The 25,863-nt window shown below is 40.2% G+C and overlaps 1 protein-coding gene across 2 annotated transcripts in view; it reads left to right on the top strand.

Annotated features, from left to right (window-relative positions):
• The first annotated feature begins 382 nt into the window (after positions 1 to 382).
• SNAPC3 (small nuclear RNA activating complex polypeptide 3) overlaps positions 383 to 25,863 on the top strand; it is a 42,551-nt gene continuing 17,070 nt past the window's right edge. Inside the window, exons 1-4 of one of the 2 annotated variants that reach the window (XM_032392415.1) lie at positions 383 to 771; positions 1,499 to 1,576; positions 16,931 to 17,015; positions 24,398 to 24,502. In XM_032392415.1, the coding sequence (XP_032248306.1) occupies positions 455 to 771; positions 1,499 to 1,576; positions 16,931 to 17,015; positions 24,398 to 24,502 (585 nt within the window). In that variant the 5' untranslated portion in view covers positions 383 to 454. The remainder of the gene's footprint in view (positions 772 to 1,498; positions 1,577 to 16,930; positions 17,016 to 24,397; positions 24,503 to 25,863) is intronic. The other variant, XM_032392414.1, reaches the window with a different exon arrangement.

Here is a 25,863-nt window from a genome sequence, read left to right as displayed (position 1 = left end):
AGCCCTCCCTGCCCATGTCTCTCAAGCTCTGGGACACAGGCAGCAGCGCAGAGCACGAACCCCGGTGCCAAGGAAAAGTCCCGCATCCCGGGCCGAGCAACGGCAATGAATGGGCTCGAAAGGCGTCCAGAGGCCGCCCTACCGAGCAGAGAGCGATGCCACGTAACCGCGGGGGAACCGGAACGCAACAACACAGGTTAGGTTACCCGGGACTGAGAGCCAACCAACCGCTCGCAGCCTCGCCGAGAACAATGCGCTCAGCCCTGCGCGCGGAAGCTCGCGGTGCCGCGCCCGGGGGCGTACCCGGCCTGGGGCCTGCTGGGAAATGCAGTATCTGAAGCTCTCCCACGCAGCCCCACTGCTCTTCGGAGCGAGCCCAGTGCAACTACAAGTCCCATCACGCTCCGCGAGGTCTTGATCGCCCGGCTTTTGCAGGGAAAGGAGTGGGGCGAACATGGCTGAAGGCAGCCGGGGCGGCCCAACGTGCCGCGGGATGGACGGCAGGCAGGACCCGGTCTCCAGCAGTGGGAGCTGCAACTTTCCAGAGTACGAGCTTCCCGAGCTAAACACGCGCGCTTTCCATGTGGGCGCTTTCGGGGAGCTGTGGCGTGGCCGGTTGCGCCGGGAAGGGGACTTGTCGCTGAAGGAGCCACAGGCAGCCGCGTTGCCTGCGAGCCAAGGGGTCGCCGACTGGGGCCAGGAGGATGCTGCGGTGGCCCGGGATCTGGGCTGCAGCCTGGAGGCAGCAGCCGAGCTGCGGACGGTGTGCGGGTGAGTGCGGGGCCGAGGGGCTCTTGCTGCTTCGAGCTAACCTGGGTGCAGCCTTGCTCCTGCGCTCCCCTGGGATTCATCCTTGGAAGGGCCTGTGGTTTACTCCCAGGGGTAGGAGGACCGCCCTTCCAAAGCTTTCAACCTGCTGGAGCTTTCCTGGAACCCCGGGAGAAGTCCCGTGATCGGAATGCATAATTTCGGCGAGTTGGAGTGAAGGGACGAGAGAGCTGCATAAAAGATTAATTTTTCTATTGGTTAATTTTTTAAGTGCTTGTTAATGTTGAAAAGCAGTCATGTGTAGCTGCCATTGACAAGACACTTTGACAATGGAGGAGCCTTAAGTAATGATGAGGCTGGAAGGAGATTTAACCAGAGGAGTGTTAAAACCTTTGATTAATTGTGGTTTTTTTCGGAGGACCTCCAAGTATGCTGTTACCGAAAATTTCCCCCAAAGTGCCTTTTATGGGGTGAAAATATTTTTTAAAGAAACTTTTAACTATTTCTTTCTCCGTTTAACAGTATGGGCCACCATACATCAATCGGCCATGTATCCTTTTCTCTGTAGGAAATCCGCACTGGTATCATTGTCTTGAATTCCGGCCTCCTGTGAATCCCGCCTGCTGGATTTTATCTGACTTCTTAATTGCTTAATGATGTATTTAGGACACAACCCTGACTCGCTGTGGTCAAGATGGGTGATTGCTTTTCCTTTGCATTTATGTTTTAGCCTTGATAAACTGAAGTGCCTTGAGGAGGGTGAGGATCCAGATGTCGTCCCAGAGAATACCGACCTAGTGACTTTGGGGTATGGAAGACTTTACTTTTATTATGTGGTACTTATTTAAATGTTTTTCCAACATTATATTGGAAAAATACTTACTGTTATCACCCCACCTCCTAAATCCAACCATTAACATTCGGCTTAATTTGCTTTAGCTCTGTGTGTTTGAGATACCTGCTGCAAGTCTTTTTGTTGCTGAACTGTTCAGTAAGTTTCAGACATCGTAACTTAGACCTGAATACATCAGCATATAGTTCCCCTAGGTATCAGTCTCCTACATAATCAGAGTGGTGTGATTGCACCTAGGAAAATTAGCAGTAAATACATAACTTCAGGAGCGCCTGGGTGTCTCAGTCATTAAGCGTCTGCCTTCGGCTCAGGTCATGATCCCAGGGTCCTGGGATCAAGTCCCACATCCGGCTCCCTGCTCAGCTGGGAGTCTGCTTCTCCCTCTGCCTGCTGTGTTCTTTCTCTCCTCTCTCTCTGACAAATAAATAAAATCTTAAAAAAAAAAACCACATAACCCCTAATGTCCAGTCTGTATTCAGATTTGTGTTTATTTTTGTTTATTTTTACTTATTTTTGTATTTATTTTTAAATAAATGTGTTTACAAAGGTCAATTAATCTACTTAGATTCCAGTGCAAGCTGAATACTGATAGTGTCTTTCAAACTGTTTTCTTTTGTTTTCAACTTTTAATTTTTGACAGTCATATTTTTGTGAAATAGGATACCAATGAATTACTAGGAAAATAGGATTAAAAGACAAACACAATAATAAAAGTCCTTTATTTTAAAGATTTTTATTTATTTATTTGTCAGAGAGAGAGAGAGAGAGAGAGCACAAGGAGGGGGAGCAGCAGAGGGAGAGGAAGAAGCAGGCTCCTCACTGAGCAAGGAGCCCGATGTGGGACTTGATACCAGGATCATGACCTGAGCCGAAGGCAGACAGTTAACGACCGAGCCACCCAGGCGTCCCAAAAGTCCTTTATTTTAGAACAGAGGTTATTATTACTGTTATTTTTTGAAGATTAAAAAGACTTCATTAAAGATAACTTCCCCCCCCCAAACTTCCAGACTTCCAGGTCATTATGCTTTTTATTTTTTCATTTTTTGAAGTATATCATTGTCTTGATTTTTTTTTTTTTTTTTTTTTTTTTTTTTGGAGAGCATTCGTGCAGGGGAGGGTGGGGTGCAAAGGGAGAGGGAGAGAGAGAATCCTAAGCAGTCTCCATGCTCAGGACGGAGAGCTGGGGGGATGGAGAGCTGGAGCTCGATCTCATGACCCTGAGATTATGACCTGAGCTGAAATCAGGAGTTGGCTGCTCAACTGACTGAACCACCCAGGTGCCCCTTGAATTTGTTTTTATTGAAGTATAGTTGACATAAAATGCTTCATTAGTTTCAGGTGTATGGCGTGGTGATCTGACAGCTCTATATGTTCAGTGCTTACCGCAAGTGTAGCTACCATCTGTCACCACACAAGGCTATTGATAATACCAGTTACATTAACACTGACTATATTCTTTATGCTGTCCCGTTATCCCCATGACTTACTTATTCCACAATTGGAAACCTATACCTGTCACTCTACCCATTTTGCCTCTCTCCCCACCTTTCCTGGCAGCCGTCAGTTTGTTCTCTGTATTTATGGGGCTGTTCTCTGCTTTTTGTATGCTTGCTTGTTTTCTTTTTTAAATTCCACATATCAGTGAAATTATATAGTATTTGTCTTCCTCTGTCTGAATTATTTCACTTAGCATAATACCCTCTAGGTCCATTCATGTTCCTGCAGATGGCAAGATCTCATTCTTTTTTTATGGCTGAGTAATATTCCATTACACACACCACATCTTTATCCATTCGTCTATCCATGGACACCTGAGTTGTTTCCATCTCTTGGCTGTTGTAAATAATGCCCTAGTAAACATAGGGATGCATTTATCTTTTGGAATTAGTGTTTTTGTTTTCTTTGGGTGAGTACCTAGTCATGGAATTACTGGATCATATGGTGTTTATATTTTTATATTTTTCAAGAACCTTCATACTGTTTTCCACAGTGGCTGCACCAATTTAATTCCTACCAAGAGTGCTCAAGGATTCCTTTTTCTCTACATCTTCGCCAACACTTGGTATTTGTCTTTTTGATTCTAGCCATTCTGACTAATTTGAGATATTTCTTGGTGGTTTTGATTGGCATTTCCCTGATGATTAGTGATGTTGAGCATCTTTTCATATGTCTGTTGGCCATCTGTATGTCTTCTTTGGAGAAATGTCTATTCAAGCCCTCTGGTATAGTCCCAATAGTTTATTTTGTGTGTGGTTTTTTAAAAAAGATTTTATTTATTTGTCAGAAAGAGAGAGCACAAGCAGGGAGAGCGGCAGGCAGAGGGAGAAGCAGGCTCCCTGCTGAGCAAGGAGCCCGATGTGGGACTCGATCCTAGGATCATGACCTGAGCTGAAGGCAGATGCTTAACCAACTGAGCCACCCAGGCGTCCCATCCCTTGCCTGAGGAGACGTTTTGAAAAATATCTCTAAGACTGATGTCTAAGAGATTATTGCCTATATTTCCTTCTAGGCGTTTTATGTGTCAGGTTTCACATTTAGGTGTTTAATCGATTATTGAGTCTATTTTTTGTGTGTGGTGTGAAATAGTGGTTCAGTTTCATTCCTTTGCATGTAGCTGTCTAGTTTTCCCAACACCATTTGTTGAAGAGACTGGCTTTTCCCCATTGTATATTCTTGCCTCCTTCATAGAGTAATTGACTGTGTAAGTGTGGGTTTATTTTTGGGCTTTCTATTCTGTTCCATTGGTCTGTGTGTCTGGTTTTGTGCCAGTATGATATTCTTCGATTACTACAGCTTTGTAGTATACCTTGAAATCTGGGATTGTGATACCTCCAGCTTTGTTCTTTCTCAAGATTGCTGTGACTGGGGGCGCCTGGGTGGCTCAGTCGGTTAAGCGGCTGCCTTCAGCTCAGGTCATGGTCCCAGGGTCCTGGGATCGAGTCCCGCATCGGGCTCCTTCCTCAGCAGGGAGCCTGCTTCTCCCTCTGCCTGCAGCTCCCCCTGCTTGCACTCTCGCTCACTCTCTCGCCTATGCTCTCTCTAGCAAATAAATAAATAAAATCTAAAAAAAAAAAAAAAAGATTGCTGTGACTGTTCTGGGTCTTTTGTGGTTTCATACAAATTTTTATATTATTTGTTCTAGTTCTGTGAAAAATGCTGTTAGTATTTTGATAGGGATTTCCTTGAATCTGTAAGTTGTTTTGGGTAGTATGGATATTTTACCAATATTCTTCCAATCCATCAGCATGCAGTATCTGTCCATTTGTTTGTGTTGTCTTCAGTTTCTTTAACAGTGTTTATAGTTTTCAGAGTACAGGTCTTTCACCTCCTTGGTTGAGTTTATTCCTTAGTATTTTATTCTTCTGATGCAATTATAAATGGAATTGCTTTTTAAAAAATTTTTTCTTTATGCTATTTTATTATTAGTGTCTAGAAATGCAATCAATTTCTGTATATTAAGTTTGGGTCGTGCAACTTTATTACTTCCAATTACATTTTATTATTAAATTCAATAGTAAAATTACTATTCATATTCAAATTACTACTTCGTATTGCTGTGAATGTTTCTGAATGTTTACTCATGGTCTGTACTGATTGAATAACACATAGCTCTCAGATCAGTGTTGGTCTGCTAGTCACACTTTGAGAAACACTGTGCTGTGATAGTAGTATAGAGAAAATGTGTAATGGTGACATTTATAATTTCCAGTTTGTAGCCCGCTTACTTCACACCACCTCATCTTTTTAAATCCTTGATCCTACCCTTTCTGTTGTTCCCTTTGAAAATTTAGGCGTTTCAATTCCACCTTGGTTTCTTTTATAATAGCTGCCAAATCTGTTTTCCTTATCCCCACTGCTAATGTTTACATTAGTGATACTTGGAGCACCATGAACACCTCCCATCTCTCCTAGGTCCGGTTTTTTCCTCTCCTGATTTATTCATCTGTGCTACCACCTGAGCATGCTCATTTGCTGAGAAATTCCCCATGGCTCTTCCTCTCCTCTATGACAGATTTCAGATTCCTTACGTAGACATATGAAGCGCTCCACCTACAGTCCAGATCTGCCTTTCCGGATTTATTTTCAACCACTTTCTCTTTCAGATGGCTCAGGAGGCCCCTCTCCCATCTAAAACGCCATTATTTGAGGCCATAAGATTCCTTTCCACATTACTACAACCTATCTCCTCCCTTAGGAAATATATTCACTTATAATGTCCAGAACTCAAATTGTAATATTTCTAAAGTTTTTGAAGGCTCATTGAGAGTCAAGACCCCTTCATCTTTGTATTGCCCTTAAGCCTATTGTGCTGTTTTGTTTCCCTTGGTGCTCTTTAACTACATTGATTGATGGGTTGGATATTTCTAAAATGCACATCTGGTTGTGTCTGTCTTAAAACCTTTCACTGGCTCTTGCACAAGTCCTGAGTTACTTGGTGGCTCACAGGGGCCTCTATAGAATGGATCTTGCAGATCTTTTCAGCTCTGTGTCTGCAATGCTTCAACCACACTACAGTTTTCAGTTCCTGGAATGTGCGCTCACTCCAGGTCTTTGCCTAGAACTCTCACGCCTCCTTATACTTCTGGGTCTTGCGGACTTCTACTCATCCTTCAAGGACTGAAGGACTGTGGACTCCCATTTAGGCCCTTTTATGTTAATGTAGCACCCTGTACTTCCCTTTTGAAATACTCATCACGCTTATGATATACTTGTTTAATTTTCTGTCTTCCTAGCTAGACTTAAAAGTTCCATGAGCTGGGGCGCCTGGGTGGCTCAGTTGGTTAAGCGACTGCCTTCGGCTCAGGTCATGATCCTGGAGTCCCGGGATCGAGTCCCGCATCGGGCTCCCTGCTCGGCAGGGAGTCTGCTTCTCCCTCTGACCCTCCTCCCTCTCATGCTCTCTGTCTCTCATTCTCTCTCTCTCAAATAAATAAATAAATAAATAAATCTTTAAAAAAAAAAAAAAAAAGTTCCATGAGCTATGTCTGTCGTACACACTGTTGTAGCCCCAGTTCCTGGAACTTTGGCAAATAATAGGAAGTCAGTAGATATTTGTAGAGTGAGTAGAATAAGTGAAACTTTCATAAACTTGAGAAAGTAGTTTTTAGCAATTGGCTGAAAAAAGATTGATTATTATTATTATTTTTTAAGATTTCCTTATTTATTTTTGAGGGGAGGGGCAGGAGGAGAGGGAGAGAGAATCTTTTTTTTTTTTTAATTTTTTATTGTTATGTTGATCACCATACATTACATCATTAGTTTTTGATGTAGTGTTCCATGATTCATTGTTTGTGCATAACACCCAGAGCTCCATGCAGAATGTGCCCTCCTTAATACCCATCACCAGGCTAATCCATCCTCCCACCCCCCCTCCCCTCTAGAACCCTCAGTTTGTTTTTCAGAGTCCATCGTCGGGAGAGAGAATCTTAAGCAGACTCCCCGCTGAGTGCGTGGAGCCTGTCGTGGGGCTCGATCCCAGGACCCTGAGATCATGACCTGAGCCAAAACCAAGAGTTGGACACTTAACCAACTGTGCCACCTAGGTGCCTCGAGATTGATAATTATAAACAAAGAAACTTTTTTGCTATAGTTAATAAAATACCAATTGGCTTGTAATGACTTTTTTGGGCACTTATAATGATTTTATTAAGCCATGTTGAATAGTAATTTTCAGGTCACTTTACACATTGTTTCACCTGGCTGTTTTCTATTACTAGATCAACTGAATCTCCTTGGTTGTCTTCTAGTCCCTTCCAAATGTGGAAGGAAGTTTATATATGATCTAATGTAAAAGGAGTCAGTACGGCATTATTCTGTGGGGATTATTTAGATGTACTTTGAAACTATTACATTTTAAACATGACTAACATTAATCTTAACAGTACTGCAGGTAAATTAGACTTGTGCCAAATGCTAAAATCTGTATCTCTATGCTTTCTCTAAACCTTCCTTTCTTCTCTCCACCAATAACTTAAAACTAAAAACAAAATCTAAATACATGACCCCTTTATTATGACATAAAATGAATACACTTCTAGCACTCCCCCCCCCCCCCCCGTCTAATAAAGGAGCTACTGGGCTCATTTCGTGCCTGTAAGGTGAACAGAAAGCACTTGAAAGAGGTTGATTCTCCTCTGATACATGCTGCTGTCTTTGGTCCATACCAAGCTTGTCATCAGCATTTCTGAAATGTTTTAATTGCTTGAAGATGGTAATTCCTAGGAAGAGGAGCAATAATTGCTACTGCGTGGGTACTACTGAAACTTACCTGTCATCCCAAAAGCTCCAGCAACATTAGTTTGTTTATTTGTTTGTTTGTTTAAGATTTTATTTATTTATTTGAGAGAGAGCGAGAGAGCGGGAGGAAGGTGGGGAGGGAGAAGCAGGCTCCCTGCTCAAGGAGCCGACGTGGGGCTCGATCCCAGAACCCTGGGATCATGACCCGAGTTGAAGGCAGACGCTTAACCGACTGAGCCGCCCAGATGCCCCAGCAACATTACTTTTTTTTGTCTTTGTTTTCCCAAAGATTTTATTCATCCATTTGACAGAGATATAGCGAGAGAGGGAACACAAGCAGGGGGAGTGGGAGAGGGAGAAGCAGGCCTCCCGCTGAGCAGGGAGCCCGATGCGGGGCTCTATCTCAGGACCCTGGGATCATGACCTGAGCCGAAGGCAGACGCCCAACGACTGAGCCACCCAGGCGCCCCAGCAACATTAGTTTTAGTACAATAGCAATTCCATTTAGTCTGCCCATTCCTCTCACTTCGCTGGCAAACAAAGCACTCCTCAGTGCACCATTTAAAGGGTATAAAAGGGAAACCTCAAGAGTCCTGCAAGAAAAAGAGAACCACAGAAGTGAAGGACTCAGCCGTCCCTACCATCAAAACAAAAACACTCTAGTTTACCTGGGCTTTGTTAGAATGACAGAAAAGAGTACCATTAAAGTAGGAATCTTATAAACCCTCTTCCACCACAAATATCACAAAATGAGTAAGTAGAAATAAAATTTATAGGGAATTTATTGTAGAAAATCAGGGAACAGCTATTTATACAAATCAACTGAGGAAATCGCTCTCCTTCTCCCAGGAAATAACTAGGAAACGAGAACTAAGCCTGCATTCCAAACAAAATTGAATATACTAAAACAAGCATTTGAGGATAGAAAAACACTTTGGATCTGAAATTTTGAAACTAAGAACAGAAATGATGAGAAAAAGGAAGAAGGAAAAAAAGAGTGATGAACTCAGAAAATGGAAGAAAAAGACAAAAATTTCTCAAGTGAGTTATGAGATAACTAAAACAGAATAGATGCAAATGAAAATTTAATAAGAGGCAATGAAAGGACGCCTGGGGGGCTGAGTCGGTTAAGCGTCTGCCTTCGGCTCAGGTCATGATCCCAGGCTCTTGGGATCGAGTCCCGCATCGGGCTCCCTGCTCAGCTGGGAGCCTGCTTCTCCCTCTGCCTGCCGCTCCCCCTGCCTGTGCTCTCTCCCTCTCTGACAAATAAAATCTTTTTTAAAAAAAGAAAAAAAGGCAGTGAAAGACATGTATACAGTTAGGAGAATGCAAGTGATGTAAAGAAAGAAATTGAGAGAAAGTGGTGGGAATGGAAAACAAGACAAAAATATATGAGTCCTTAGAGAAGGAAAACAAAGCAATTGAACAAAATTAATAGTTAATATAATCTAAAAAAAAATTCCAGATTGGAAAAAAATCTGAATCTACAAATTAAAAGGGCTCACTGGGAATCTGGGAAAATTAACCCAAAATTATCAATTTTCAGACATATCCTAATAAAACTGTTAGATTTCAGAGATAAAGATAGAAAGATCAAGAGATAAAGATCAAGGCAGTAAGGCAAAAAGAACACCTAATGTACAAAAGTGAAAGAATTAGAATGGCATTAACTTGCAAAAGTAATATACAAAGAAGGCAACAGTGGAGCAGGATTTTTTCACAAAAAGCTCAGTGAAAGCAAGGATTTTATATCCAGTTGAAATGTCTTTCAATATTGAGGCTATAGAAAAATAATTTTAATATATAGGATCTTGGGTAATATGTACCCACCAGCTATTTCTGAGTAATATACTAAAGAATGAGTTTCATCCAACCAAATGATGACTGGGAAATTTTCACCAAAGGACTAGTAGAGTAAGGATGAGGGTGGAAGGCTACTGTACAAATGTTGTATATTGTAACAAATTAGAATGTTGTAGCTGAAAAAATGGGATGAGAAAAGAGGAAGAAGATAATGTGTAGGCAATAAGTAGATCTTAATACTGACAAAAAACTTGAAAACTTAGTAATACATTAAATAAGAAAATGGGTAATGAAGGGTGTTAAGAATCTATAAGTACAAAGGTAACCACTGGAACAAAAATACACATAACAGACCCTCCTCAATTTCTAAAAACAGACATGCAAAAAATACACATTTCATAATTAACAAAACAGCTAATCTAACAAAATACATAAATGAGAAAATGTGATAGAATTGAGACCAATGGCATCAGTCCTATACAACCTGTTAAAACGGGTTTAGATTTGGGTCACAAAATAAAAACCTTGCGTAGACAGTAGATATATGTAAAATAAAGTGATTCAGAGGAAAATAAAGGATTGGACAAAAGTATACCAGATAAATGGGAAGAAAAATTGAGCAGCTGTAGCCGTCCTGATATGAGACAGATTTCAAGCCCCAAAATATTAAATGTTACAAAGGTCACTTTTTTAAGATTATATTTATTTATTTGACAGAGAGCAAGAGAGCACAAGCAGGGGAGCAGCAGAGACAGAAGGAGAGGGAGCCTTTTGTGGGGCTCGATCCCAGGACCCTGGGATCATGACCTGAGGCAGACGCTTAACCAACTGAGCCATCCAGGCGCCCCTATTTTTTATTTTTTTAAAAAAGATTTTATTTATTTAATTTAGAGAGAGAGACAGCATGAGCAGGAGGGACAGGGAGAGAGAGGGAGAGAATCAAGCAGACTCCATGCTGAGTGCGGAGCCTGTTGCAGAGCTTGAACCCAGGACCCTGAGATCATGACCTGAGCTGAAACCAAGAGTAGGACGCTTAACTCACTGAGCCACCCACGTGCCCCCAAAGGTCACATTTTAATGGTAAAAGCCACAAACCCCAATTGAGATAGAATACTTAGAGAGAGATATATATTCACATATGTATGTACGTATACACACACATACCAAATAACATAGTGATCAACTTTATAAAACAAAACTATAGGAGATGCAAGATGCATAGCTAGGAACTCACTAACAGTAGGACACTTTAATAACAATGGTAAAAAAAAATAAGAGATAAAAGTTCTAAACAACATAATCAACAGGCTATGTCTTACGGAGATCTATATACTTAAAATTTATAACCTGATATTAGAGAATACATGGCACATCCACAAAAGTTGATTGTATATTAGATCACAAAGAAAACATCAGTAACACCCATAAAGTAGAAAATACTATGAACAACACTCTGTGATCACAGCATAATAAAACTAGAGTTTAGTAAAAAAACAAAAACCAGGCCATACTAGGGGCACCTGGGTGCCTTGGTCAGTTGAGTGTACGACTTGGTTTCTGCTCAGGGTTGTGAGATCAGGCTCCATGTTGGGCCTTGCTAACGGCTGGGAGTCTGCTTGAGATTCTTTCCCTCTCCTTCTGTCCCTCCCCCCCATCCCGGCTTGCTTCCGAACACCCATTCTCTCTCTTTCTCAAATAAATACGTAAATAAATCTTTAAAAAAAAAAATCAGACTGTTCTACCTGGGAATTTTAAAACTCATTAAATACAGGGATACCTTGGAGATCTTGTGGGGTAGTTCCAGACCACAGCAATAAAGCAAATATTGCAATAAAGCGAGTCAGATGAATTTTTTGGTTCCTCAGTGCCTATAAAAGTTACGTTTATTTTTTATTTTTACTTGTTTTCAAGATTTTATTTATTTATTTGAGAGAGAGAGCACAAGCAGTGGGGAGGGGCAGAGGGAGAAGCAGATTCCCCGCTGAGCAGGGAGCCCGATGGGCTCAATTGATCCCAGGGCTCTGGGATCATGACCTGAGCCAAAGGCAGATGCTTAACCTTAACCTACTGAGCCACCCTGGAGCCCTAAAAGTTATGTTTATGCTATAGTCTATTAAGTGTACAGTAGTTTAATGTCTAGAAAAGTATATACCTCAGGTGAGCACTTTATTGGTAAAAAATGCTAAAATTTGAGCTTTCAGTAGTTGTAATCTCTGATGACAGATATCCATAACAAATATTATAATAAAGAAAAACTTTGAAATATTGGAGAGATAAGAGTAGATAAAGAAGAAAAACTAGCTCTGTCAATGATATGATAGTATACCTGAAAAATTCCGAAGAAATCAATGCTAAAACAAAGAAACAAGAAAAACCAGAATTTAATGTAAGAGCAGGATACAGAATTGATACATATTTTTAAAAAATAGCCTTCATATATACAAACTAAGCAATTAGAGGATATATTGGTAGGGAAAACTCCCATTGATAATAGTCAAAAAGAAGATTAAATACTTAGGAATAAATTCAACAAGAAATATGTAAAACCTAGGTAAGGAAAATTTTAAAACAATCTGGGAAGACTTGGAAAAAGACTTGAAAATAGTGAAAGATGTCCTCTCTTCTTGGATAGGAATCTTAAAAATTATTATGCCATCAGCTCTTTATTTTTGTAAGATTTATTTATTTATTTTAGAGAGGGAGAGCAGGGGGAGAGGGAGAGAAGCAGACTGCCTGCTGTGTGGAGTCTGACACTGCGCTCGATCTCACAATTCTGAGATTGTGACCTGAGCCGAAATCCAAAGTCAGAATCTCACAATCCTGAGATTGTGACCTGAGCCGAAATCTAAAGTCAGGCACTTAAATGACTGAGTCACCCAGGCACCCCTATGTCAGTTCTAAGTTAATTTATAAATTAAGAGCAATCACAGTAAAAATGCCAGATCTATTGGTTATTTTAGGAAGTTAGACAAGTTGTGATAAAGTTCATAGGGACTATATCTGGGAAAAACCCCTGGGGGGGGGGCTGAAGAAGATTGTGAGGTGTACTAATTTTACCAGATATTAAAATATACTGCAAATTCTTTGTAATTAAAACAGTGGCTACTAGCTCATGAAGAGACAATAGACCAGTGGAGTAGAAGAGAAAGCCCAGTTAGATTCTAATACTTGTGGACATTTAGTATGACGCTATTTACACAAGAATAAACTCCAAAGGGATTAGGGATTGAAATGTATCGAATAAAACATACACACTTTGTTATAGTGAAAGGCTTTCTAACTATGATTTAAATCCAGAGGTAATGAAAGATTTGATAAAATTGACTACATAAAACACACCATAAACAAAAGATAGCTGTCAAACTTGGAAAAAATATGTACCACAAAAAACCAATAACCGTCATATAGAAGACCTTAAAAGTTGAGGGACAAAGACCAAAAACACAGTGGAAAAATGTGAAAAAGATAAACCAAGAGTTCACACACAAAAAAGATATAAAAATGACTCACAGACATGAAAAAATATATTCATAATTTGAGAAATGCAAATTGAAATGACACTAAGATACCTTTTCTCACTTATCAGACCAGCACAAATTTAAAAATATGTATTCTTTTGATGAGGCCGTGAAGAAACGGGCATTTCTGTACATTGCTGATGGAAATGCAGATTGGTACAAGCCTTCTCTAGGGCGATTTGGTAATGTCTGAGACAAAATACATAGGTGCTTACCTTTTCATCCAGTCAGTCCCACTTCTAGCAGTCTATACTAAAGATACACCTCCAGCAGTATGAAATTTACAGGGTTATTCATTGCAGCATTGTTTGTAATTGCAAAATATTTGAATTGCCCTAAATATACATGCATAGGAGAGTGTTGAACAAACCGTAGGACATCCACACAGTTGAGTGTTGTGCAGCTATACTAAAGGATGAGCAAGGATGAACCAGTAGGGTGATTTCTAGGAGATACTGTTACAGGAAAAAAGCAGAGCCCAAAAGCATATGCTACCTTCCATGTGGAAAGTAGGTTTGCAAGTTATCAGTTTGTTGGCTCTCATCTATAAATTGGCTTTTTTTTGCCTGCTCTGTAAAAATGGGCCTTGGCCCTTCAAATAAATATTTATCCTTTGTCAACTGGCGCAGTGTAATGCTTTGTCAGTGAAGATGGAGAGGGAAGGGTTGCCAGAGGGAAGGGTGTTGCTTCCTGGTCCAGTGGGCAGTGTGTCCGGGGCCTGCAGCACCCGCTGCCCAGCAGCTTCCCCACCACTCCTCTCCCCTGATGCTCCTCTTGCACAGCTTTCCTGGTACCCTAGATTTCCACGGTTCCGCTGGTGGAGAACCATAGCCACTTTCTCTGCCATGCAGTGAGTCCCAGCCGTGGCCTTCCAGCAAAGGGCAGATCTCAGTCCTGGGCGGGAAGAGGAAGACTTGTTGGGTATGCTTTCTCCGCCCAAATGGTAGGATACTCCTTATATCTGCTATTCCTATGTTGTAGAGTTCTCTTGTTATGTGCTAATCTCTCATTACTCTAATCCTCTGTTAAAGTTAATCTTTGCATTAAGCTTTCTCTGTTCTAATTACTGTTTAGGTCTCAGAATGATAGAAAAATTTAGGAAAATCCACAAGATATTTGCTTATTTGAACAAAAGAAATGGAAAGGATAAACAAGAACTGTAGAGATTGGTTGCCTACAAGGGGTGGGTGGGAACAGGATAGGAGGTAAGGAGGGAGTATGAACAAGTTAGTAGGGATAAAAAGGGAATGACACTTCTTTGAGTGTGTTTATATATATGTTTGTAACTCTGATTCTTAGAACCATAGTGATGTTTCACCTGTCTTTTACACATCCCCAAAGCAATCAAAACCAACCAGGATATGGGTGGGAGAACCCAAAATAGAGTATAAAAACTAGCACATGAGGGATGCCTGGGTGGCTCAGTTGGTTAAACGTCAGCCTTCCGCTCAGGTAATGATCCCGGAGTCCCGGGATCGAGCCCCGCATCCGGCTCCCTGCTCAGCAGGGTGTCTGCTTCCTCTGCCCCTCACCTTGCTTGTGTTCTCTCTGTCTCTCTCACTCTTTCTGTCTCTCAAATAAATAAATAAAATCTAAAATGAATAAAATTTTAAAAAAACCACTAACACATGAGCCTGTGTCACAACATAACAACACTGGAGAGAATGGGGAAGAAAGGACTAACCTAAGTCCTACAAAAACGTATCTTGATTCAGTGTTACAAGACTAAAAACAAAGAGTGCTATTCATGTTTTAGTGTTTCTCACAGGGTATAGATCAGCAATGCTGAAACTCTGTTTTCTAGACTCAAACAAATAATTAATAGATGATGGGAGCGGGGTTTCTCACTTGTGGAGAAAAAAGTTACAAGGAAAGGTTAAAGGCTAAAATGAGTGATTTTTAGTTTGGGACTAGAAGTAGCAGTATAAACTCATGGTTTTAAGTATATAACAGAAAAATACAGAAGTGCAGATATTCGTACATGCGTGGAATAATACACAGAGGTATGTTTTCTGCCTTTCTCTCCCGAGAGGTCTAGAAGAAGCGCTGACTGCAGTAACAGTAACCCCTAGCACTTAGCTAATGGCCTCTGAACACCTGTCTCGGGCGCCTGGGTGGCTCAGTCAGTTAAGCGTCTGCCTTCAGCTCAGGTCATGATCCCAGGGTCCTGGGATCGAGTCCCGCATCGGGCTCCCTGCTCAGCGGGGAACCTGCTTCTCCCCCTGCTCGTGCTTTCTCTCTCTCTCTCAAATAAATAAAATCTTTTTTTTTTTTTTTAAAGATTTTATTTATTTATTTATTTGACAGAGAGAGAAACAGCGAGAGAGGGAACACAAGCAGGGGGAGTTGGGAGAGGGAGAAGCAGGCCCCCCGCCGAGCAGGGAGCCCGATGAGGGGCTCGATCCCAGGACCCCGGGATCATGACCCGAGCCGAAGGCAGACGCCTAATGACTGAGCCACTCAGGCGCCCCTCAAATAAGTAAAATCTTTAAAAAATAATAATAAACACCTGTCTCATTGAGGCTCTTAGTACTTGATTTCCGGACTGAGACAAGGAAGTGCAAGGTGAGCCTGGAGCTCTTACGGTGCTAGAAAGTAAGGAAATGCTCAAAAAAAGGATGAGGGTTTGTTGAAAGACAGGAGCCAACTCAAAGGAGTGCCTAACAGCCACAGGTAGAACAGTTTGATCAATAGAATAATGATAGTATTAGATTTTAACCTACAGAATGAAATAAATACGAGTTCATATTAATATAAATGATCAAATAAATGGGAGGAGAGAGATAGGTCTTCCTCATAATACCAGTGAATAAATGTAGAAGGAGGGAAATAGAGAATCGCCCTTAGGCATATTCCACAGTAATAAATGTTGCAGACAAAATCTTCTGAATGCTAAAAACCCGGGTGAAAGTGAGGAGAAACAAGATTTGCATGGTTTCAAAGTATCTTCCCCTAAATACTTAGTGAGTACAAAGGAAAAGAAAAGAAAGTATCTTTCTAGCGTAGGAATCTGGCAGACAGGAACTTAACCAAAGTAAACATCACCAGTAACAAGACATGTTAATGTCAACATCATGAACCTCTTGGTATGACACCGTGCGGACATCATTCTTGTGGTATTCATGCCAAAAATGCGCAGCATTACTCCAGTCTTGAGGAACCAGCAGTCAGTGCAAATACAAGGGCATTCTACAAAATAACAAAGTAGAGCTCTTCAGAAGTGTCAAAGTGATGAAAGATGAGGAAAACTGCCGTACTGCAGACAAATGGAGGGAATGCAGTGTTGTGTCCTACAGAGGATTCTGGGGCAGAAGAAAAGGCATTACATTTAAAAACTTGTAAAATTCAAAAAAGACTTAGAGTTACTAATACTGTATTAATGTTAATTTTCTGATCTTGATAATTATGATCATGTAAGGTGTTAATATAGGGAAAACTGGGTGAGAGATATAAGGGGACTCTACTATTTTTACAGCTTCTTTTAGCTATAAGTCTAAAATTAGTTCAAAATTCGTTCAAGGGGTGCCTGGGTGGCTCAGTCAGTTAAGTGTCCGACTTGATGTCAGTTCAAGTCATGATCTCAGAGATTGCTGGGCATGGAGCCTGCTTGGGATTCTCTCTTCTTCTCCCTCTGCCCCTGCCTCTCTCTCAAAAAAAAAAAAAAAAAAAATTAGTTCAAATAAAAGTTAAGTATTAAAGATGAAGACCCAGTAAAGGTATTGAAGTTTAATTTTTCTTGTTCCTCTAACAGGGTTAGAAAGAAACTTCTGGAACAGCGGGAAGAAACCATAACAATAGATCGGGTTTGCAGACAAGAAACATTTGCTTATGAGATGGTAAGAGTCTCATCTTTCTTTTTTTTCCCCATGAAACAGTGAAACACTCTGTCATTGGGTGTTAGTGATGACTGTAGGGTGGCTTTATATTGGATATGCTTAGCTGAAAACAAACTTAGAGAAACCTCATTGGGACTGGGAACTGGTAGGAGAAAAAGACCCACAGAACTCAGGTGATCGGGGGCACCTGGGTGGCTCAGTCGGTTAAACGTCTGCCTTCGGCTCAGGTCATGATCCGCCATCGGGCTCCCTGCTCACTTGGGAGCCTGCTTCTCTCCTCGCTCCTGTGCTCTCTCTCACTATGTCTGCCTCTGTCTCAAATAAATAAATAAAAATCTTGAAGAAAAAATTCAAGTGATGGCACATTTGACTCTTTCAGATCTCTGCCTTTATTCTTGCATTTGTTTGTTTGTCTGACAGAGAAAGAGCACAAGCAGGGGGAGCAGCAGAGGGAGAGGGAGAAGTAAACTCCTTCCTGAGCAGGGAACCTGATGCGGGGCTCAATCCCAGGACCCTGGGATCATGACCCGAGCTTAACTGACTGAGCCACCCAAGCACCCCTTTATTTCTGCTTTTGGTTTGGTTTTGCTCTCTATATTAGGCTAAATTCATGCCTTTTCATCTCCCTATCGCTGGTACTTTTGTTCTGCTCCTGATTGTAGTTTAATCACATTCTTAATCCACCATCTCTTATGGAAACCCTCAGAAAAATTTAAGTTGATAAATAATGAGGAATTAAGTGTTAGACATGATGGGTTCATTCAGTACATATTCTTGAAGACCTACTGTGTGTCAGATGGTGTGTTGGTCACTTGGTAGTACATAAAGGCATCTGTTTTCTCTCCCACTTATTTTTTATTGTGGTAAAATTCACATAACATAAAATTTACTATTTTAACCATTGTTAAATGTTCAGTTTAAGTGGCCAGTTTAAGTGGCATTAAGTACATTGACTGTGTTATGTACCCATCAGTATTTCCAGAACTTTTTCATCATCTCAGACAGAAATTCTGTACTGAGTAAATAACTCCCCATTTTCCTTTCCCTCAGCCCCTGGTAACCTTTATTCTACTTTCTGTCTCTCTGAATTTGCCTGTTCTAGATACCTCATGTAAGTGGAATCATGCAATATTTGTTCTTTTGTGTTCAGCTTATTTTACTTAGTATAATGTTTTAAAGGTTTTATGTGTGACTGAATAATATTTCCTTGTATGGATGTACCACATTTTGTTTATCTGTTCATCTTCTGATGGCCATTTGGCTTATTTCCATTTTTTGGCTATTGTAAATAATGCTGCTGTGAACACCAGTATACACGTATCTGTTTGAGTCCATTTTCAGTTCTTCTCAGTATATACCTGGGAGTGCAATTGCTCAGGCATATGGTGATCTAGGTTTAACATCTTGAGGAACCATCAAACTTTCCCACAGCAGCTGGGTCATTTGACAGTCCCACTAGCAATGCACAAAGGTTCCAGTTTCTCCACGTCCTCTTCAACATTTGTTATTGTTTTTTGAGAATAGCCATCCTAGTGGGCATAAAATGGTATCTCATTATGATTTCAATTTGCATTTCCCAGATGGTAAGTGATGTTGAGCATCTTTTCATGTGCCTTTTGGCCATTTGAATGTCATCTTTGGAGAAATGTCTATTCAAGTCCTTTACTAGTTTTTTATTTAATTGGGTTGTCCCTTTGTTGAGTTGTAAGAGTTCTTTGTATATTCTGGATACTAGACCCTTACCATATGTGTGATTTTAAAATGTTTTCTCCCATCTACAGGTCATCTTTTCACTCCCTTGATAGTGTCCTCTGATGTACAAAAGTTTTAAAATTTGATTAAGTTCACTTTATCTTTTTGTTGTTGATGTCTGTGCTTTTGGTGTCGTACTTAAACTATCTGCAAATCCATTGTAGTAAGGAAGCTTTCCCCCATGTTTTCGTCTAAGAGTTTATAGTTTTAGCTGTTAGTTCAAGTCTTTGATCCATTTTGAGTTAATTTTTATATGTAAGGAAAAGGTATAACTTCATTCATTTGTATGTGGATATCCAGTTTTCCCAGCACCATTTGTTGAAGAATGGTGTGTTGAATGGTCTTGACACCTTCGTTAAAAGTCAGTTGACCATACAAGATTTATTTCTGAGTTCTCCATCCTATTCCATGAGTCTGTATGTCTGTCTTACCTTCATCCTAATCCTGTTTTGATTATTATAGCTTTGTGGTCATTTTTGAAATTGGGAAATGTGAGTCTTCCAATTTTAATTTTTTTCAGGATTGTTTTGGCTGTTTATGGTTCCTCGGAATTCCCTAGGGATTTTAGGAGGGTGGTTTTATTTCTGGGTCAAAAAAAAGAAACCCCATAGTGATTTTGATAGGGATTGAATTGACTCTGTATAAGATTTGGTAGTGTTGTCATTTGAACATCTTCTAATCCATGAACAAGCCTTGTCTTTAAATTTATTTAAGTTGTCATTAATTTTGTTCAGTAACATTTTGTAGTTTTTAAGTGTAAAAGCCTTTGATTTTTCTTTTTTTTTAAGATTTTTTTATTCTCTTAAAGTAATTTCTACACCCAACATGGGGCTTGAACTCACAACCCTGAGATCAAGAGTCACATGCTCTACCGACTGAGCCAGGCAGGCACCCCAAGTCTTTTCATTTCTGTTAAGTTTATTCCTAAGTATTTTATTCCTTTTGATGATATTTTAAATGGAATTATTTTCTTAATATCCTTTTTAAGTTGTACACTGCTGCTATATAGAAATATAACCAGTTTTTGTGTGTTGATTTTGTAGCCTGCAACTTTGGTAAATTTATTAGCTCTAATAGGTTTTTTATGTGGATTCTTTAGGATTTTATACATAGAAGATCATGCCTGTCATCTGCAAACAAATAACTTTATCTCTTTCTAATTTGGTTGCTCATTCATTCTTTTTCCTTTATTCCTTTTTTAATCTCATTATTCTGGCTAGAATTTCTAGTACTATGTTGAACAGAAGTGGCAACAGTACACATCCTTATTGTTTTTCACCATTGAGTATGATTTTAGCTGTGGATTTTTCGTATATGTCCTTCATCATGTTGAAGAAGTGCCCTTCTGTTTCGAGTTTATTCAGTGCCTTTGTTGTGAAAAGGGATTGGATTTCCTCATATTTTTTCTGCATTTCAGTGAAATAATGATGTGGGTTTTTTCTATCCTCTGTTAGTGTGGTGTATTACATTGATTGATTTGCGTGTGTTGAACTACTCTTGCATCCTGAGGATAAACCCCACTTGGCTGTGGTATATAATCCTTTTTATATGCTGCTGAATTTGGTTTGCTAGTATTTTGGTTTTAAAGATTATTTATTTATTTATTTGAGATCGAGCAAGAGAGAGCGAGAGCTGGGGGGGAGGGGCAGAGGGAGAGGGAGAAGCAGGTTCTCCCCTGAGCAGGGAGCCCCAATGTGGGGCTTGATCCCAGGACTTTTGAGATCATGACCTGAGCTGAAGGCAGATGCTTAACCGACTGAGCCACCCAGGTGACCCGGTTTGCTAGTATTTTGTTAGGGAGTTTTGCATTTATATTCATAAATGATACTGGCCTGTAGTTTTCTTGTGGTGTCTTTGTCTGGCTTTGGTATCAGAGTATGTTGATCTCATAGAATGAGTTAAGAAGTAGTATTCCCTCTGGGGGCGTCTGCATGGTTGGGCAGTGCCTTCCAGTCAGGTCATGATCCCGGGGTCCTGGGATCGAGCCCTACATCGGGCTCCCTGCTCAGTAGGGAGTCTGCTTCCCCCCCGCACCCTAAATAAATAAAATCTTAAAAAACGTATTCCCTCAGGATGTCCGGCTGGCTCAGTTGGTAGAGCATGTGACTCTTGACTTCACTTTGGGCATAGAGCATACTTTTAAAAAAAAAAAAAATTCTCTCCAGACTTCTTGGAAGATGTTGGGGAGGATTGATGTAATTCTTTAGTGTAGTTCACCAGTGAAACCATTTAGTCCTGGGTCGGTTGGTCGGTATTTATTTATTTATTTATTTATGTGACAGAGACACAGCGAGAGAGGGAACACAAGCAGGGGGGAGTGGGAGAGGGAGAAGCAGGCTTCCTGCTGAGCAGGGAGCCCAATGTGGGACTTGATCCCATGACCCTGGGATCAGACCTGAGCAGAAGGCAGATGCTTAACGACTGAGCCACTCAGGCGCCCCTTGAATTCGTTTTGATTGTTACCGTCCTTCTGCTAGTTTTGGGTTTAGTTTGCTCTTCTTTTTCCAGTTCCTTAGTGTATACAGTAAGGTTATTTACTTGAATTGTTCTTTTTTTAATGCAGATGTCTACAGCTGTTAAGTTTCCCTCTTTGTACTGCTTTTGCTGCATCCTGTAAGTTTCCATGTTCTGTTTTCGTTTTCATTTGTCTCAAGGTATTTTCTAATTTCCCTTGTGATTTCTTTTTTGACCCATTGGTCACTTAAGAGTGTGTTATTTAATATCCACTGAATTTTTAGTTTTGTTCCTATTACGATTTCTAGTTTTATTCAGTTATAAACAGAAAATATACTTTAATTGATTTAGTACTTTCAAATTCATTAAGACTTGGTGGTCTATCTCAGAGAATTGTTCATGTGCACTTGAGAAGAATGTATTGTTGGATGGAGTGTTCTGTATATGTCAGTGAGATCTCATTGGTTTGTAGTGTTATTTCCTTATTAATTTTCTGTGTGGTTATTCTACTCATTATTGGAAGTGGGGTATTGAAGTTTCCACCTATTATCATAGAACAATGTATTTCTCCCTTCAGTTCTGTCAGTTTTGCTTCATATATTTTGGCATTCTGTTGTTAGCTACGTATGTATATAATTACTGTATCTTTTTGGATTGCATATTTTATCAATATACAGTGTCCTCCTTTGTCTCCTGTAACCTTTTTTTACTTAAAGTCCGTTTTATCTGACAATAATATAGCTTTCATTTGGTTACTATTTGTGTGGAATACCTTTTTCCATTTTTTTACTTCCAACCTCTTTGTGTCTTCACGTCTAAAGTGAGTCTCTTACAGAGAGTGTATAGATGATGAAATTTTTTTTTTTTTTTTTAAAGATTTTTTATTTATTTGACAGAGAGAGACATAGCGAGAGAGATAACACAAGCAAGGGGAGTGGGAGAGGGAGAAGCAGGCTTCCCCCGGAGCAGGGAGCCCGACGCGGGGCTCGATACCAGGACCCTGGGACCATGACCTGAGCCGAAGGCAGACGCTTAACGACTGAGCCACACAGGCGCCCCGATGATGAAATATTTTTAATCCATTCTGCCAATCTTTGCCTTTTTAATGGGAAAGTCTAGCCCACCTGTATTAAAGTAATTACTTTATTTCTGCCATTTAGGTATCTGTATGCCATACCTATCTTTTGTTCCTTGGTTCCTCTATTATTGTCTTTTTTGGTATTTAGTTGAATTTTTACGGTGTATTTTGTTTTCCTTCTTTCCATATGTATGTGTTTTACTTATTTTTGTAGTGGTTACCTTGTGGATTACAATTACCATCTTAAAACTATAACAACCTAATCTTAATAATACCAACTTTGTTTCAGTAGTACCTTCAAGGACAGCTAACTCTGCTTTTATACATCTCTGTCCCTCTCCCTTGATGTCGTTATTGTCTCATCATCTCTTTATGTGTCTGTTAACATAAATTTATAAATACTGTTTTATGCATTTGCTTTTGAGAAAAAAGTTATAAACTAAAAGTGGAATAGCTTTGGCTTTTATATTTGCCTATGTAGTTACCATTACCAGTGTTCTTTATTTCTTCTTACGGATTCAAGTTACTGTCTAGTGTCTTCTCATTTCATCCTGAAGAACTCTCTTTAGCATTTCTTATACAAAGCCTACCGGTAATGAACTCTCCCCCCTCTTTTTTTTATCTGAAAATGCCTTAATTTCTTTTTCATTCCTGAAGGATAGTTTTGCCAGGCATAGAATTCTTGGTTAATGGTGTTTTTTTCGTTCATGACTTCAAATACGTTGTCCTACTCCCAGCTCACTGAATGCATTTAAAACAGTTGATTTAACATCTTTGACAAGTAACTTCTGTATCTGGGCTTCCTCGGGAGGGTGGCTTTTGTCAGATTTCTTTTTTTTCTTGTGAATGTGACATATTTTCTTGTTTCTTTGTGTGCTTTATGTTTTTATTGAGAACAGCGAATCTGTACTGGACATTCTGAGTAAATTTTTTTACTTGTTGATTGTTGGAGCTGTGTGTACTCCTTATTGTGTATGGTTATGGATATTTCTGTTTTATTATCTCTATGGACAGCCAAGAGTTCAGGATTTCCTTAAATGTCTGCCTCCACAAATTTAAAAAAAAGAAAAGGCCCTGTTTCTAAATTTCCCAGTAGCTGCTGCTGTGGGAGCCACTGCTACCAGGAGACCAAAACCCAGGCAGGTGTCTGCACCGGGTCATCAGGACATTACCAGAGCAACCAAAACCCCCAGTTTTGGGAGAACAAGGTCGCCATTGCTTGTCATGGCATCAGCCATCTATTCAGGAACATAGGCCCCTATTTCCACATCTGCAGTGGGGCTGAGGAATGGGGGGTGGCAGTTGGTTTGCACTCTGTGCTTACTAATGAAAGATTATCCTTTCATCAAACACTTTCCTAGTCGATGTAACTGACTGATCAGGTTCCAGAATTCCAAAATAGTTGGTTCCGATCTCTCTTTCCATCCTGCTGGTTGCTTTGGTGGAGGGACTGGAGGGACTGATCCCTAGAGCTGCCTACTATGCCATTTTGCGTATTGTCACTCCCTCTTACTTTTGCACTTGTACTTCTTAACTAGTCTGCTCTGGGGGCTTTTATTTTATAGTTATTGTGCACACATAATAGAAGTGTGAGGTATTACAGATGTGAGAATGTTGTAAAAAGCAAGACTGTGTTGGTTTTAGAGCCAAACTGATCTGCATCCAGACTTGCTGATTTACCTTGGGTAAATCTGAACCTCTGTGCATCTGTCAAATAGCTCTTGTAATAATGTGAGAGGAGGTATGTACAAGTGTTATGAGCAACTGTAAATGCCAGTGTTATACCAGCATTAGTTGATATTCCTGTTTTATCATCAGTTGCTAAGCATTTAGTGCCAACCATTATTAGATACTGTATGTACACGTTCCCAGCAATAGTTCTGTAAAATGAGTATTTTCTGTTTGTTTGTTTTTTTTTTTTTTTACAGAAGATGAAACTAAAGCTTAAGAGAGGTTTTAACAATTTTCTTAAAGCAAAATTAGGAGTCAAAGCCAGGGCTGCCTGACTCTAGCCCTTGCTTACAGCTGTTGTTCCACACTGCCTCTTTGCTGAGTCACACTGTGATTTTAAGGTCTCTTACTTGTTTTTCTCCTTCAGGAGTCACATGCCATAGGAAAAAAGCCTGAAAATCCAGCAGACATGATTGAAGAAGGGGAGCTTATTCTATCTGTGAATATCTTATACCCTGTTATATTTCATAAGGTCAGTAGTAAAACCTTTTGAATTTCACAGATAATATGGGTGACTTTTGTCAAAGGGTTTAATAATTTGAATAGTCACAACCTTTAGGGTTCAAAATAAATGCAAACATACACTGTTTTATGTAACAGTTATAATATTGGAATTTATTTGTAATTGCTGCACTGGAAGCAACTGAAAGTATATGTAAATCCACAGTGATTGTAATTATGTGAATTCTTGGGTTTGTTTCTTAGGTGTTTTTTGTTTGTTTGTTTGTTTTTTACAGAATCGGTGACTGGTAAAGGAGTAGGGTACCCTTTGTTCACCAATTCAGAATACTTGGGAAGCTGTCAAAACTAACTAAAAACAGCTCTTCTTTGATGAAAATGCAGAAAGTTAACAGGAGTATTCAGAAATTTCTTAGAGGTCTCTGATAAAAAGAATTCTACCGTAGCCCCTAGTGTGTATGTTCTTGATTCCCCAAATAGATGTCACAAACTTTGATAAGGTTTAATTGAAATATTACTATACATGAATTGCACTTGTGAATAGTCAATAATGAAGCAGCTGGGATATAGTTAGTACTAATTACCTTGTTTGATTAAGATCTGAAATTACCAGTCAAACCAAACTAATAAAACGGAACCTCTGGGTCTATAACATGAGAGTAGTGTATAGATTGTTTGGAGGAAATTTTAAAACACACTGCTGCTGGGGCATCTGGGTGGCTCAGTCAGTGTAGATCATCCAATTCTTGATCTCAGGTCTTGATCTCAGGGTTATGAGTTCAAGCCCTGGGTTGGACATGGAGCCTACTTAAAATAATAATAATAAATAAAACAGTGCTGCTAGATGAGGTTATATTCCAAAGGTTCTTGGTAATTTCATTTTAGTAGCATCTTTATTATAAACTTTAGCTTATTTTGTTTCTTTAAAGATTTTATTTATTTAACAGAGAAAGAGAGAAAGAGGACAGGCAGGGGGAGCGGCAGGCAGAGTGAGAAGCAGGCTCCCCGCCAAGCAGGGAGCCTGATGTGGGGCTCGATCCCAGGACCCTGGGATCACAACCCGAGCCGAAGGCAGGCACCTAATGACTGAGCCACCCAGGCACCCCATAAACTTTAGCTTAAACTTAAGAAAGTTCTGTTGCCAAGTGTCTTAGTCCTTTGTGGCCGCTGTAAGAAAATACTGCTGATCGAGTGGCTTATAACCAGCAGTTTGTCCCAGTTCTGGATGTTGGGAGTTCAAGCTTGGGGCTAGCACAGGCAGGTGAGGCCCTCTTCCAGGTCACAGGCCTCTCAGGTGTCCGAAGGAGCGAGGCTTTCTGTGGGATCTTTTATAAGAGCGCTGACCCCATTCATGAGGCTCAGCCCGCACCACCT

Source organism: Phoca vitulina, unplaced genomic scaffold, assembly GCF_004348235.1.
Source record: "Phoca vitulina isolate PV1807 unplaced genomic scaffold, GSC_HSeal_1.0 scaffold67, whole genome shotgun sequence".
Taxonomy (NCBI): Eukaryota; Metazoa; Chordata; class Mammalia; order Carnivora; family Phocidae; genus Phoca; species Phoca vitulina.
This window is presented reverse-complemented; position numbering and strand designations above follow the sequence as displayed.